Raw genomic sequence first — 14,345 nt, 5'->3', positions numbered from 1 at the left:
TTCATTCCCTCCCCACCTCTTGTTGTCAAAACACTGACATGTGAATGAGCAACACGTTGGATCCAAGTGGTATGTGTGGAGCAGATAGACAATTTGACCATTAGGGCCCCTTCTTTTCTGGGGGACATTGCATGTAACTGGTCTCATCCATAACTGATAGTCCATCCAAGAGCAGCTTTCAAGTCATGTGACTTCTGTGTAATGCCAATCCCAACTAGAGATGAGGTGATGGGAGACATCTTGACAGAGTTGGGCCACAGGATCCCCCACACATTGTCTACTTGGCTGCACCCCCTTTTGGCAGTCTGCACAACTACACTCCACCAAGCTATGTAGAAGTCCCTGGATGGAATGAAGAGCTACTCCAAACGTGAACAATGTAACGTGAATGGAGTGTTCTGTGTAAAGTGTTGCAGCATTTCACAAGAGGAAGCAAACCAAGATTGGGAGTAGCTGCAGACAGCAAGCAGACAACTTCAATCTTTATGTATCCCAGCTTAGGATGGAAGGAGCTGGTTTACCTCTCGGAAACATGCAATCCTATCTGCTACAGTCCTAAAGCTGGACTTGCCAGAAAACACTTCGTTTGGACATTACCAGAAATTCCAGGTAAGCAAGATTGTCCAGTGCAGCTGGAGCTAGCAGAGTCCTGCAATGCTTTAGGGACATGCAGATCAGCTCCAACTGCAATGAAGAAGATTGCCGACCTGCAAAGGCTGAAGAAGACACAACACAGGGCTCTGTCCAAGAGAAATAGAACATTTATTACCAACAATCAATAGAAAACTATAAAACATCATAAAAAATTGTAACTAAACTAAAATTGCTGCCTGAAATAGGCTCCAAGGCTTGGCTGGTCCTCATCTGGTTCCACCTCCAGGGCTTGCTCCAGGGCCTGGATCCAGCAGCACATCCAGCCCAGGAGGCCACGAATGTCAGGATCGGGGAACAATGTAGAAAAAGCCAAACAAAATGTATTATCTGTAATAAAAAAGGAGACAGACTTGCTTCACACAACAACAGCATGCAATGCTTGTCTACCTTTGTCCATTATCCTGAAAGCACTCTATGCTGTTGTCACCTCATAATTGGAACACAGAACTTACATTTCTTGCCTGGATGATATCATGGCCCAAGGAGTGAGCTTGGAATCCTTAGTCCTAGATTACCCGCTTCCCACCCGCAATGTATTGTGGCCAGGCGGCAGCTACAGGCAAAGCAATGTACTTGTACGTCACTCTGGCTGTACTAACACAGGAGGGGGGTGCGCACCCGAGCCGGCACACAGCGCTCCCCTCCCCCCCGACTGCTGTGTCTGGTGGATACAGCGGAATGAAGATCCCAGTGATTGTGACCCGGTGATCATGTGATCTCTAGGTGATCCCAATGTAAGCAGTTATTATGAATCAATCTCATTCATAACAGCTCTGCTTCTCCTCCTAGTGAGCTGTGATTGGCCCACAGCTGTCACATGATACATGGGGCCAATCACAGCACCCTGTACCATGTGACCAGCTCCAACCAATCACAGATCATTATCTTGAGCTGTCAAAAAGCTAACTTAATGACAGTTGATGAATGAGTTCGGTTCTGACAGCAAGCTTTGCATTGCAGGAGAAATGACCATTATTTCTACAGCAAAGAAAAGTGTGGAAACAAAATCCCTGATCACCCCCCTCCCCCCACAGTAGTACAATGGTTACTATGGTAACATCCTACTATTCTGATACAAGTATTAAAAAAAAAAGTTAAATACCATATTGAGAATTTTGTTTTAAACATTTTTAAGGTTTTTTTTAACTACTTGCCAACCACTTACCCGAATTTTGTGGGCGAGCAGCAGCTCTTGGCAAAGTGACGTAATCTGCATCGCTTCCGGTGTCAGTGCACCTGCACCCCCTGCTGCCCCCCCCGGTCGGTCCGGAGAGAGAAGAGAGAACACGGCACCGAGTAATAGCACCACTACATTGTACACACATGTTAGATTAGCACATTTAACCCTTTGATTGCCCCGTCACCCAGCCAGTGCCATTAGTACAGTGTCAGTATATAGAATGTTTCACTGATCTCTGTATTCCTGCCACTAGTGACATCACATAGTGTCAGGGTCAGTAAGCCCCTCCCAGCCAGGGTCAGCTGGCGTTAGATTGGCCGCACACTGTCGCACTCACGCTATAGGTCGCTGATCACCGCCATTACTAGTATAGTGTTTGTACGGATCAATATATTGATCATGAACAGAACTATACTAGTGCCGGCTTTGTATAGTGTCCCCAATACTCAGTGTTAGCCGGATCGGCCCGGTCACTGCCAGCACTAGTGTTCAGCCCCTCCACTGTTCTTCACAGAAGATTTGTACCAATTGTGGGCCAAGGCAATTTATACACCACAATACATGGCGACACCCAAATTCAGCTCTTGTCACACAATTCACATGGAACTCTATCACCGTTTATGAAATTAAAACATTTTTGGGTCGAACCCTCAACATGGACATTACAGAAAAGAATGAATTGCAGTCATATTGGTCCGCAGACCCGATTCATCGTATGTCCGTGTTCTCTGCTGGTACATATATGTCCAACATGGACCAGCAATGTACTGGAACGTCGCTGGACTTGGAGTGGTTATACCGGGAGGATGCTTGCAGCTACAGCCATCCTTCTAGTGCTGGTTTATTAGCTGGTGGTCGGCTTTCATGTAAAAGTAATCCTAGTGACCAATTAGCTGCAGAATTGTTTTTATGATCATTTTAAATGATTTCCTATAGCAGCAAATCTGATGAGATGAATGAAGTGGGTGTAAAGTGGAAGCAGTGGATGTGCAGGGAGCAGCATCTTGAGCACAAAGCACTTTATGTTGTGGATGGATTTGCACACGGTTCAGTTTCCTTCATTTATTGATAAACCCCATAAGACCAATGAAGTGGGTGTAAAGTGGAAGCAGTGGATGTGCAGAGAATAGGATTTGGAGCCCCGAGCTCTTTATCTCTGAATGTCTCCACATATTTGTAGTGTATTTGTGATGATTTCTGTGCACACACAATAGGACAGCGCTGTGACACATAATGCTCTTCTAGATGACAGGGAATCCTTCCCTTTGTTACAGCAGCAGTCCGCTAGAAGGTTTTTGTAGGTTTGGAGTTGTTACACATAGCGCGGGTTTTATCCATTTATAGTGATGACATCATTGCCCAAATCTGGGGGTCACCAGCCATTTCCACCCTTTACTCCCAGCTGGGGGGCTTTGTATCCATATACCAGATGTTCTACAGGACTAAATCTGCAATCAATGTTACTGCAAAATCAAAGGGGCCAAAACCCCTCCCCCGAGCAGTCATATATTTCTGTCCCCCTTGGTGGGAGAGGAGGTGACCCCTCTATAAGGATCTACAGTCCATACACACCCAGCACAAGGCCGGGGTCACACTACCAGACGCTTCTCGGGGCTGCAGTTCCTCTGAGCTCCACAAGGTGGGGATCTCACTTCTACCCAGACAGGAAGTCTCTATGGAAGACAGGAAGTGATGTCAGGTACAGACAGGAAGTGATGTCAGGTACAGACAGGAAGTTCCAGGGGAGAGGTGAATCAGGAAGAAGCAGAGAGGAGACATTCCTGGATCTGGCAGCAGAGGAGGTAATACGTAGATGAACCCCTTCAGGGGGAGGAGTTGATGATAATATATTTGCTCCCAAAGCTGGCCTACATGGTTCAGTTTTATCGTTCAGCCAGCGGGATGACCATAAAAACTGAAGTGATTCCCCCATCCACACATTGGAGGTGGATGGGGGAATCCTCCCCGCTGCACTCTTGTATTCTGACAATGGGGGGACTCCTCCGCTCTCAGAATACACAGATCAGCACTGAAGCTATTGGCTGCAGCCGCTGGGGGAGTGGCTTTTATCCGGCAGTGGCCACACATGGATGGAAATGTGAGCGATCCCTGCTGAACCAGCTGAATTTCCATGGATCTATGGTCACCTTCAGTGACTTCCTCCCCTCCCCCTCATCTCCTTCATGATGGAAGTCATGCTGAGATCATCTCCCATTGGCTGAGCAATATTCTCATTTGTCTCTCAGCTCCTTCTTGCTATTCCTCGTCCTGCCTGTTGTTTCCTTGGATTGATTTTCTGTGTAGTGACCCCGGCTTGGTCTCTTGGATGCGCTCGTCTGTTGCTTGCCCTGACCTTTCTCCTGATTCCTGGATCTCCTCCTCATCTCTCCTCCATATCCTCTTACACAGCTTTTCTCCACACCTGCAGTGACCCTGGGGGGAGGAAACTTGGCACCAGCACGCCGCCAAATCCATCCCCACCATTAGGGGCTCTGGAGACAATTGTCTGCTATTTACACTCCGTTCCTCCGCACGTCACCTGATCACATGACAGCTTACTTCCACAGATTCCGGACAGATTTCTGGATGGTAAAGGTCAAAGTTCACTCTTCAGTTTAGGAGAGGTAGGACGCACCCAGGAACAATGATTTAATTTGTATGGGAGCCTCATATAGAGGACCCCTCAAATCTCCCAATCCAAATGTCCCTCCATCCAGAGTCTATCTGTCATAGGATTCTGTGACTCTGGATGGAGGGACATTGGGAGGAGGAGCTGTGAGGTCACTGTGATGTCATAGGACATATAGATTAACCAAAATTATTGGTAGTTGTGATTTATACACAGCATGTTTGTTACAATGAATGTTTTATTATATCTTTCAGAGTGGAATCCTCGGGGATGATAATATTGATGTTAAAGAAGAGTATAAAGAGGAGGATGAGGAGTATGGAGTGATGGAGGAGTTTTCAGAAGGACACAAGGATATGATGGAGCCACCTAATACCAGGAACCCACCAGAGAGATGTCCCCGTCCTCTGTATTCCCGGGATTCCACACAGGAAGGTCACACCATCCCTCACCATCATCAGGTAGATGAGGAACAATCACTGATAGTATCATTAGGATCTGTACATTATCTGCATTGTTGCCATTGATGTCATTTTTATTATATATTCAGAGTGGAAACCTGAGAGATCCTAAAGTTGAGGTTAAAGAAGAGATAAAAGAGGAGGAGGATGAGGATGGGGGGATGGAGGAGTCAGAGCTTCTAAGAGAACACAAAGATCTGTACCAGGACACCATGGTGGAGTCATCCAGCTACAGGAACCCACCAGAGAGATGTCCCCATCCTCTGTATTCTTGGGATTCCACACCGGAAGGTCACATCATCCCTCACTGTTACAAGGTTGGTGGGATGGAGCATCTAGAACATGGACTCATGGAGACAATGTGTGGAGTTTTTTTATGTGACCTTACATTTTACAGATGATATTTCCTCTCATTTCCTTGATTTAGAGTGGAGATCCAATCGATATAGAATTTGAGGTGAAAGCAGAAGAAGAAGAGGCGTATGTGAGGGATGATCAGCAGTCTATGGAGGAGGATGGAATAACGGGGACATTTATAGAGGAGGACACTCCTACAGAGATCAGCACAGGTGGGTCATGGATTTCTCTCGGATAATCTTCCTTCTCTGTGCTGCAGACACAATTTATGTATCTAGACTGGATTTATGGAGGTTCTGGGCTTCAGCTGGCAGCAAAATGTTGATTTTCACCATAGACGTTGCTTGACTTGGCACTTGGCATTTGGGTCTTGGACCTTCTTTCCCATGCCCTGGTCTTGCAAAATCTCTGACAGAGCAATTCTTCCAGTCTTATGACCCAGACAACTGACCCTTGCCCTTATGTCCCTTTTTCTGTTGCAGATTTCCACACTAACACACGGACTTACCAACACTTAGGACCTGCTGCTGCTGCAAACAGCACCCAGCCAGACTTCCTGCCCACTTGTCCTCCCATGGCAACCCCAAGGGGGCAAAGAGGCCAGGCTTCCAGGGGGGGCCGTAGTGCCAAGTGGGACACTGGGCCTCCCCCTGGCCATGATGCCAGGGGAGCTACTGGGGCCAAGGGGTCCACTAGGGCTAGGGTGGGCCAGAGGTCTGGCTGTGGTGTGAAGGGGTCACAAACTGGTGGCAGAAGGGGCCAGTTTTCCTTCAGAAAAAAAGTGGAAGCTGAGCTGAGGACCTCACCTGGGGCTGCTGCCTCCCCGTGGAGCCCAAGAGAAGGGATATTTAGGAGAAGCGGAAGGTCCCAGACCCGGGCCCAGTCCCAGCCCAAGTTTCCACCCTTCTCCCATGATGAGATCTGGGCCCTGGTGGTTGCTTATGTAGATCGGGCTAAATGCATCTCGGGGCCCAGGTCCTCCCGCAGCGGTCAGGCAGCAAGGGACCGTCTGTGGAAGGAAATCACGGTGGCCGTAAATGCAGTGGGCAGGATGGCACATCGGGACCTCAAGAATGTGAAGAAGCGTATGCGTGATCTGAGGCGGAGTTTAAAGGAGAAGCTGACTCTGTGGGCTCAGCAGGGGCATGTTACAAGGCATGGGGTGGACCCTGACCATCTGCAGGACCTGTCTCAGGCAGAACTGGCACTTCTGCCGATCATTCGCCTCAACGCGATTTTTGGGGTGACGGCTCATGGAGATACTGATGATTGCCACAGTGGTAAGTACACTACACATGTCCATATTGTGTCTTCAAAGCTGTGTTATCTTTTTAACATTTACCATTTGTTGTTCATTTTGTCTTGTGTTGTAGCCTATCCCGAGGCAGGGGCAGCCCCAGCCAGACCATCAGAGGACAAGCCAGATCTTGCATACACTGATCCAGAGGTGTTCCCTCCTGGTAAGTACTCATTGGGAATGCACCCCGTAATGTTGAACAGACTGCTAGAACATCAAACATCTCACATGTCAATGTCCTATTCACAGCACAACATCAGCAGGAGGAGGAGGAGCGGCTCCCCCCACTGCAGTCGGGCCAGGAGGAAGATCTGGGTATGTATTAATGTGCTTGTCTACAACAATCATAATCACTCAGGATGAGCCAATGAGCATCCTCTTAGGAATGCAGAACAAACCAATGCTAAACTCTGTGTGACCACAAATATATCTCCACAACACGCTGCATTTCTGGGGTTCCTCACTGTATTGCTCTCAAACCCCTAGAGAAATCAGTGTGGAAAACTGTTACCACACAGAAATGTGTCTAATCCCTGCCAAATGTCCTGGGACCAGTTTCCCCAGACCAAGAAAAGCAGGTAACCCCACCAAACCAAATGGGGGAACTAACTGATGAGGGCAATAAAGTTCCAAACATCACTAACTAGCTGACATCTCCTGAGCGTTCCAAATCAGACTCGCCCTCACAACTTCACAAGTTCTCTCAGACACAAAAACATTCCACGCATGTAAACACATACATGTAATCTGACCAACGTCAACATGCTCAACTCTGGCAGTCCCAGAATATCCAATGTGTTTGGTGTTTAGTGACATCATATATCATGCCTGCTCAATATACAGGAAATGATCCACTACAGGGACCCATCACCTCCCAATCGTGCCGCTCACCTTCAGGTTTGAGCCACACAAAGGGAAGGTCAAACACACTTTGGTCACCACTATGGGTGGCAGAACTGGCAACATTCCTCCACTTCACTTGGAATCAGTAAGTCTCATTTTAAGGTCTCCAGGCAAATCCTTGTTAAAATTAAAGCCCAGAAGAGCTCATGATTGTTTACATTTCCATTCAATGAGTTTATTGGCCCCCTTAAGGATGCAGTTTTCCCAAAGTAGTGTTTAACCACTTGTCACCCGCACTGTAGCTGTCATTTGGCTACAGTCCGGGGAGGGCGTCCTATGACATCCTCCAAGAACATGCCCTCCTGCACGCCCCTGGGGGTGCACACCCAGCCATCTCAGGGGTTGCTGTGTCCTATGGAGACAGCTGATCATGCGATGTGGTAAAAGGCCAAACACCGCAACGTTTTACCATGTGATCACGGCAGATTACCAAAAAAAACCGTAAAACTTGAGGTCAACATCAAGAAATGTTGCTACTCACCCAATTGTCAAGTGACGGTGACCATTCTCTCATTGCTCCAAATGTAAAGGCCAAAAAAAATACATACCAAGACTGAGTATTCTTGGAGCCATTTTCCCAAAGCCCAAAAACTCAGCCAGATCAAAAATAAAAGCAAAAAAAAATGTCACTTTGGGCCTCTCATGTAAACTTGGGGCCAATAATTAGACTGAGTTTTGCACATCGCATGACTAGCAGGAAGATCTATTCCTTTGTCAGACTTATCCACCGAGTATCTCAGGATTGAAGTCGCCTAAAGCCCAAAAGGCATCATAAAGACTAATCTATTGTTCATTGACAAATACACTATATTGCCAACACTGCTGGGATGACTTCCTTTCCACACACATGAACTTGAATGGCATCCCAGTCTTAGTCCGTAGGGTTCAATATTGAGTAGTCCCGCCCTTTGTAGCTCAAACAGCTTCCAATCATCAGGAAAGGCTGTTTAATGTTTTCGGATACTCTGAGACTGCCACATGAGTTAATAATTTTCTTTTTCACATTGAGTTTGCAGGAGACCTGTGGTTTAAAAGTGATTAAAGGAGTTTTGGATGCATTGCTCTTGCTCTCTTCAGATCAACAGTTATATTATTATTATTATACAGTATTTATAAAGCGCCGATAGTTCGCTCAGCGCTGTACATTACAAAGGGGGGCAGAACAATAACAATACAATGCAAAACATGAGGGGATTGAGGGCCCTGCTCTTTCAAGCTTACAATCTAGGAGGGAGGGGATAGTGGTACAGGAGGAGATAGCTGTGGGGGATGGAGTGGTAGGAAGAGTGGAGGAGGTCAGCAAGTTAGCAGGGGGTGGGGTAGGCTTCCCTGAAGAGGTGGGTTTCAGGGTGCACCTAAAGGAGAGGAGAGTAGGTGATAATCTGATGGGTTGGGGCAGGGAGTTCCAGGGGATGGATGACACCCTGGAGAAGTCCTGGAGGAGGGCATGGGAGGAGGAGACCAGGGAACTAGAGAGAAGGAGGTCTTGTGAGGAGCGGAGTGTGCGTGTTGGATGGTACTTGGATATTAGGTCAGTGATGTAGTTCGGGGCAGTATGGTGGACGGCTTTGTACGTCAGTGTTAGGATTTTGAATTTGATCCGTTGCACAATCGGAAGCCAGTGGAGGGATTGGCAGAGGGGGGTGGCGGAGATGGAGTGGTTGGAAAGGTGAATGAGTCTGGCAGCCATATTCAGGATCGACTGAAGCAGGGATAGCCAGCGGCGAGGCAGGCCAGTGAGGAGGGAGTTGCAGTAGTCGAGTCGTGATATGATGAGGGAGTGGATGAGCTGTTTAGTGGTTTCTGGGGTTAGGAACGTGCGGATTTTGGCGATGTTGCGGAGGTGGAGTCTGCATGTTGCGGAGGTGGAGTCTGCACGAGCTTGTTAAAGATTGGACTTGGGGCTGGAAGGATAGGTTGGAGTCCAGAATGACACCAAGTACTCTGGCCTGCGGGGCTGGTTTGATATTTGCGTTGTTGGATGTGACGGAGAAGTCAATGGGGGGTGGTGTCCGGGCTGGGGGGAAGACAAGAAACTCGGTCTTGGAGAGGTTCAGTTTAAGGAAGTGGAGTGACATCCAGTTAGATATGTCGTTCAGTAGGTGTGTGATTCGGGCGGAGACCGAGGGGATGAGGTGGGGGGTTGAGAGATAGATTTGTGTGTGGTCGGCATATAAGTGGTAGTTGAAGACATGAGAGTGTATGAGTTGGCCAAGGGAGGAGGTGTAGATGGAGAAGAGAAGGGGCCCGAGGACAGAGCCTTGAGGGACCCCAACAGAGAGGGGGAGTGAGGGGGAGGTGGTAGCATTATAGGTAACGCTGAAAGAGCGTTGTGACAGGATGAGAGCCAGGAGAGAGCAGAATCTCTGAGGCCGAGGGAGTGTAGTTTTTATAGGAGGAGGGGGTGGTCGACTGTGTCAAAGGCCGCAGAGAGGTGAAGGAGTAGGAGTACTGAATAGTGGCCATTAGCTTTGGCTGTTAGCAGGTCGTTGGAGAGTTTGAGTAAGGCAGTTTCGGTGGAGTGTAGGGGACGGAAGCCAGATTGTAGGGGATCGAGGAGGTTGTTGTCGCTGAGGTGTGAGCCTAGGCGGGTGTAGACTAGGCGCTCAAGGGGTTGACTGTAAATGGGAGCAGGGAGATGGGTCTGAGGTTGTTCTGGTCATTGGGGTCCAGGGAGGGCTTTTTAAGTATGGGGGTGATGTGTGCATGTTTCAGAAGGGAGGGGAAAGTGCCGGAGGGGAGGGAGAGATTGAAGATGTGGGTGAGGGTGCGTAGGATGGAGGGGGAGGGAGGTCGTAGGAATTGTGAGGGGATAGGGTCGAGGGGGCAGGTGGTGAGGCAGGCATCAGAGAGGATCTTGGAGACTTCCTCGATGGTAGTAAGGTCAAAGGTGTGGAGTGTTGAGGGGGCTTCAGTATGAGGAATGAAGGGTGGGGTGGAAGTGGAGGTCAGAGCAGTGGTGGGGCCGTGGGAGAGGGGTGATGAGGGGGTAGCTGAGTGAGGGGGAACGGGGTTGGAGGGAGTTTGAGCAGTGATGACGTCCCTGTGGGTTATGTCGAGGGAGAGGGGGGATGAGGGGGTAGCTGTGTGAGAGGGGACGGGTTGAGAGGGCGTGTGAGTTGTGGCAATGTCCTTGCGAATTGTGTCAATCTTGTTTCTGAAGTGATTGGCAATCTCAAGGGCGGTGAGTGAGGTGCTGGGTGGAGGTGGGGGTGGCGAGAGTAGAGAGTTGAAGGTGGAGAAGAGTCGGCGAGGATTGGAGGAGAGGGCCTTGATGAGGGTCAGGAAGTAGGCTTGTTTGGCTGCGTGGAGGGAGGAGGTGTAGGTGTGGAAGGCAGATTTGTAGCGGGTGAAGGCTTGTTGGGATTTGGTTTTGCGTCATAGTCGCTCCAGGGCATGACTGTGTCGTTTGAGGGTTTAGGTGTGATCAGTCTGCTGGAGCGGTCAGGGTTTGATGTTGTGTGTGGTTAAAGGCGCTAGTGAGTCAAGGGCTGTTGACAGCGCGTTGTTGTAGACAGTCATAGCCAAGTCGGGGCAGGACAGGGGGAGGATGCTGTCGTGGAGTTGATCAGCTGCAGAGTGGAGGGGGGCAGGGTTAAGGTTGTGGAGGTTAAGGCTGGTAGTAGTATGACATTTGGAGGGGTAGGCGTTGGAGGACGAGGAGATAGAGAAGGTAATCAGGTTGTGGTCAGAGAGAGGGAAGGGGGTGTTAGTGAGGTCGTGGGGAGCGCAGCGGTTGGAGAAGACAAGGTCTAGGATATTTCCCTCGGAGTGGGTGGTGGATTGTATGCACTGTGCAAGTGTAAAGGAGGAAGTTAAGTGGAGGAGACGGGCTGTGTCCGGGTTGACGGGGATGTTGAAATCCCCAAGGATGATGGTGGGTAACTCAGAGGAGAGGAAGAAGGGTAGCCAGGAGGAAAAGTCATCCAGGAAGCGAGATATGGATCCAGGAGGCCGGTATATCACAGCAATCTTCAGGGGGGTTGGGGAGAATAGTCTGACGCAGTAGGCCTCGAAGGAGGAAAAGGATAGGGAGGGGGGGTTTGGGAGGACTCGGAAGGTGCTCTGCGGTGACAGGAGCAGACCAACCCCACCACCTTCACGACCATTGGGCCTGGGTGAGTGGGTCCAGGTGAGACCTCTATAGGAGAGTGCAGCAGGGGAGGTAGATTCAGTGGGCTGGATCCAGGTTTCCGTGATCGCTAGGAGGTTGAGGGAGCGGGAAACAAAGAGGTCGTGGATGGCGGTAAGCTTGTTGCACACCGATCAAGCGTTCAGGAGTGCACATGAATACGGGGGGGTGATTTTAGAGAGCAGGGGGACAGATACTAAGTTGCGGGGGTTGGGGCAGGACATGGAGGCGGGAGGGTGTTGTGTGGGTAAGGGAGGTGGTGGAGGGCCAGGCTTCAGAGAGATGTCCCCCGCGGCTAGGAGGAGGAGAAGGGTGAGGAAGGTGGCATGGTAGCGGGATGTGCAGGAGCGTGAGAAACTACTAGTGGAGGTGTTGGGGTCAGTGGGAGAGTGGAGTAATAGGAGGAGGTGGTGGGTGCCGTAGAGGGGTGAAGGAAGCAGTGAGGACACAATATACAATTGTTTGGGAGGAGCAGAGGGATATAGTGAATGGATTTTGGGAACGGAGGAGAGGAAAATGAGAAGGACGAGTGGAAGAGGCATTTTAGGGGGGTGCCCAGGAGGGCGGATAGGAGTGGTGAGAGGCTTGGTTGTCGATAGTCCAGCGGGTATTTCCCAGGGTGTATGCTTGCAGTCTGTCCAGCATGCAGTAGAGTTTCATTTCTTTTGGATTCATTTACATGTGTTTGTCTGGCTTTGGAAATATTTTGGGGAACATTTATATTTGATTTGACCCATTTTGTTTTTGATTTTGTCCAAATCCTTTTTGGAATGTTGCCTTAACGAAAAATGTTATATATTTTGTTTTGATGTTTGAAGCCCATAGTCAAAATGGCTGCAGTAGCTTATGGGCATAATGGAGCCATCCTAACACATCTGCCTCCTTGTTTGGCAGGAAAGGTGGCCCCTCATTCTTGTGGCCCCTGCTCCTGAGCCTTACCATGCCGCTTTCTTCTCTCAAACAGTCTCCTGGGCTGTGGCTGCCAGTGTCCTATTTGTCTGGATAAATGAGTGAAGAACATACCAATGAGCAATCCCTCAAACCTTGGTCACAAATGTCACATCATACATACAGCCTAACTAGTATCTGTTGCTAATCAGCATCTTGAACTCTATTTGCAGATCATCTTTTGCCCCTGGAGGCCCCAGCTTTTGGAGTGGGAGAAGAATCTGCATCTGATGTTGGGGTACGGGAACTGCTGTAATGGGGTGGGGATGTACAAATGCATGTTGAATGTGTATTTGGGAAATGTCATGCATTTGTTTTTGTTTTGTGGTGCAGGGAAGTTCAGGCACTCCAAACTTGTGTGAAATGCCGTCACCTCCACCTGAGTTGCCTGAACATCCGGTAAGAGATGCTAAAGATGTTCTCCCTAATGAGTCACCCATTTAGAGTATAACTCCGTTCCTGGCTGGGCAGGATTTGGCAACGTGATGTGTAACTTACTTTTTTCGGATTATTGCTTAGTCAGGAGCTGGAGGGAGTGATGTGCAGGTGACAAATCAGCAGGAAGGTATCAGTCTGGGTAAAGATGCCAAACCATTCATTTCAGTCAAATGTTCATCCAGTGTAATGTGTCAGGGAAAGGCATTCACCAATACCTGGTCCTAGGGGTGGGACAAGAACATGATCTAGTGTTTGATGTCAGACGAGGCCCCTGTCCTACTGTATGCTTGTGCTGTGTGTTAAACACTCTTTCTTTTTTGTTTGTTTCTCTTTGTAGCCAACATTGGATGCAGCTGGATCGGCACCCCGTCCACCTGGACCCGGCCCCCTTCTCAAGCTTGGGGAAAGGCTGGTGTTCAACATGGAGAGATTATGGGAGCAAAGGAGGCTTTCTAATGCATCCAGTAATATAGAAAGGTTACTGGGGCTCCAACATGAAGCCCTGCTTGAAGTTCTCACCTCGGTCAGGGAGCAGACTGCAGCGTTGCAGGACCTTAGTCATGATATCCGGGCCTTATGTCAAGCAGGTCCTGAACAAAATGCACCTTCAGCCAGAGGCTCCCAACCCCTGTGCAGTAGTAGTTTGGGGCCAATGCCAAGGTTGCCACAGAGTTCCCCTGTAGAAAGTGCCGGGGAAGCAGCAGGGGAACAAGCTTTGGAGGTGCCGATTCTGGAAATACCCACTCTGGAGCAACCCCCTCAAGAAACCCCACCTGAAGACCAGTATGCCTCCTTCCCCATGGATCCCTCTTCTGCACCTTCCTCACACTCCCCTTGACCACACCCCCACTTTCACACCCCCTCCCCTTATTTCTACATGCCCCTCCTCTCAATCCCGTTTCCACCCTTACCTTCCACATCCTGCCCACTCTCCTCAGCCCTCAAATGCCCCTCCCCACATTCTCAGTCTTCCATTCCCCCTATTAAACCCCTCCCCCTGCACTCCCTCCCCACCACTCTTTCCCAGCCCCCCCACACACTGTACCCCCCCAACCGTCACACCCACCCATTCATTTTGTATTTTTTTTGTAATAAACATTATTTGGAAAGTAGCAGAACGTGTCTTTCAAATTGTCAGAAATGCATTTGGGGTAATAATGGTGGCTTGGTCATGTAGGGAATCCAACACAGGTGCTTTTCTGAGTATGGCTACCAATAATTCCAAATAGCGAACACTAAAAAAGCAGCACTTCAGAAAGAAAACTAAAAGGTGACCCTTCCAGAGGCATTGGTGGTTAGACTCTTTGGCCTTTCTGCTGTTTTCACCTGGTGGTCTGTCCTGCAAA

The 14,345-nt window shown here is 49.2% G+C and overlaps 1 protein-coding gene across 2 annotated transcripts; it reads left to right on the top strand.

Annotated features, from left to right (window-relative positions):
• The first annotated feature begins 4,974 nt into the window (after positions 1-4,974).
• Positions 4,975-14,111, top strand: LOC149438162 (uncharacterized). 2 transcript variants are annotated; one of them, XM_089660169.1, is made up of 8 exons: positions 4,975-5,241; positions 5,352-5,493; positions 5,764-6,561; positions 6,655-6,741; positions 6,828-6,893; positions 12,735-12,799; positions 12,895-12,960; positions 13,337-14,111. In XM_089660169.1, exons 1-8 carry the CDS (start codon positions 4,990-4,992, stop codon positions 13,835-13,837), a joined length of 1,977 nt encoding a protein of 658 aa, XP_089516295.1. In that variant the 5' UTR covers positions 4,975-4,989; the 3' UTR covers positions 13,838-14,111. The 2 variants fall into 2 exon arrangements, with proteins under 2 accessions (XP_089516295.1, XP_089516296.1); XM_089660170.1 differs by lacking the exon at positions 12,895-12,960.
• The last annotated feature ends 234 nt before the right edge of the window (positions 14,112-14,345 follow it).

The sequence above is a fragment of the Staurois parvus genome, unplaced genomic scaffold (assembly GCF_062004578.1).
Source record: "Staurois parvus isolate SC_StPar_1 unplaced genomic scaffold, SC_StPar_1.0 ptg001208l, whole genome shotgun sequence".
NCBI lineage: Eukaryota > Metazoa > Chordata > Amphibia > Anura > Ranidae > Staurois > Staurois parvus.
The sequence above is the reverse complement of the archived record's forward strand: the minus strand, read 5'-3'. Positions and strand labels throughout refer to the sequence as shown.

Bases quoted from the DNA above. Each gene is read 5' to 3' on its own strand.
- LOC149438162 (XM_089660169.1), top strand. From the start codon at position 4,990: ATGTCATTTTTATTATATATTCAGAGTGGAAACCTGAGAGATCCTAAA. The intron at 6,894-12,734 runs GTATGTATTAAT...CTCTATTTGCAG, and splicing joins GGGCCAGGAGGAAGATCTGG to ATCATCTTTTGCCCCTGGAG. The intron at 12,961-13,336 runs GTAAGAGATGCT...TTCTCTTTGTAG, and splicing joins CTGAGTTGCCTGAACATCCG to CCAACATTGGATGCAGCTGG.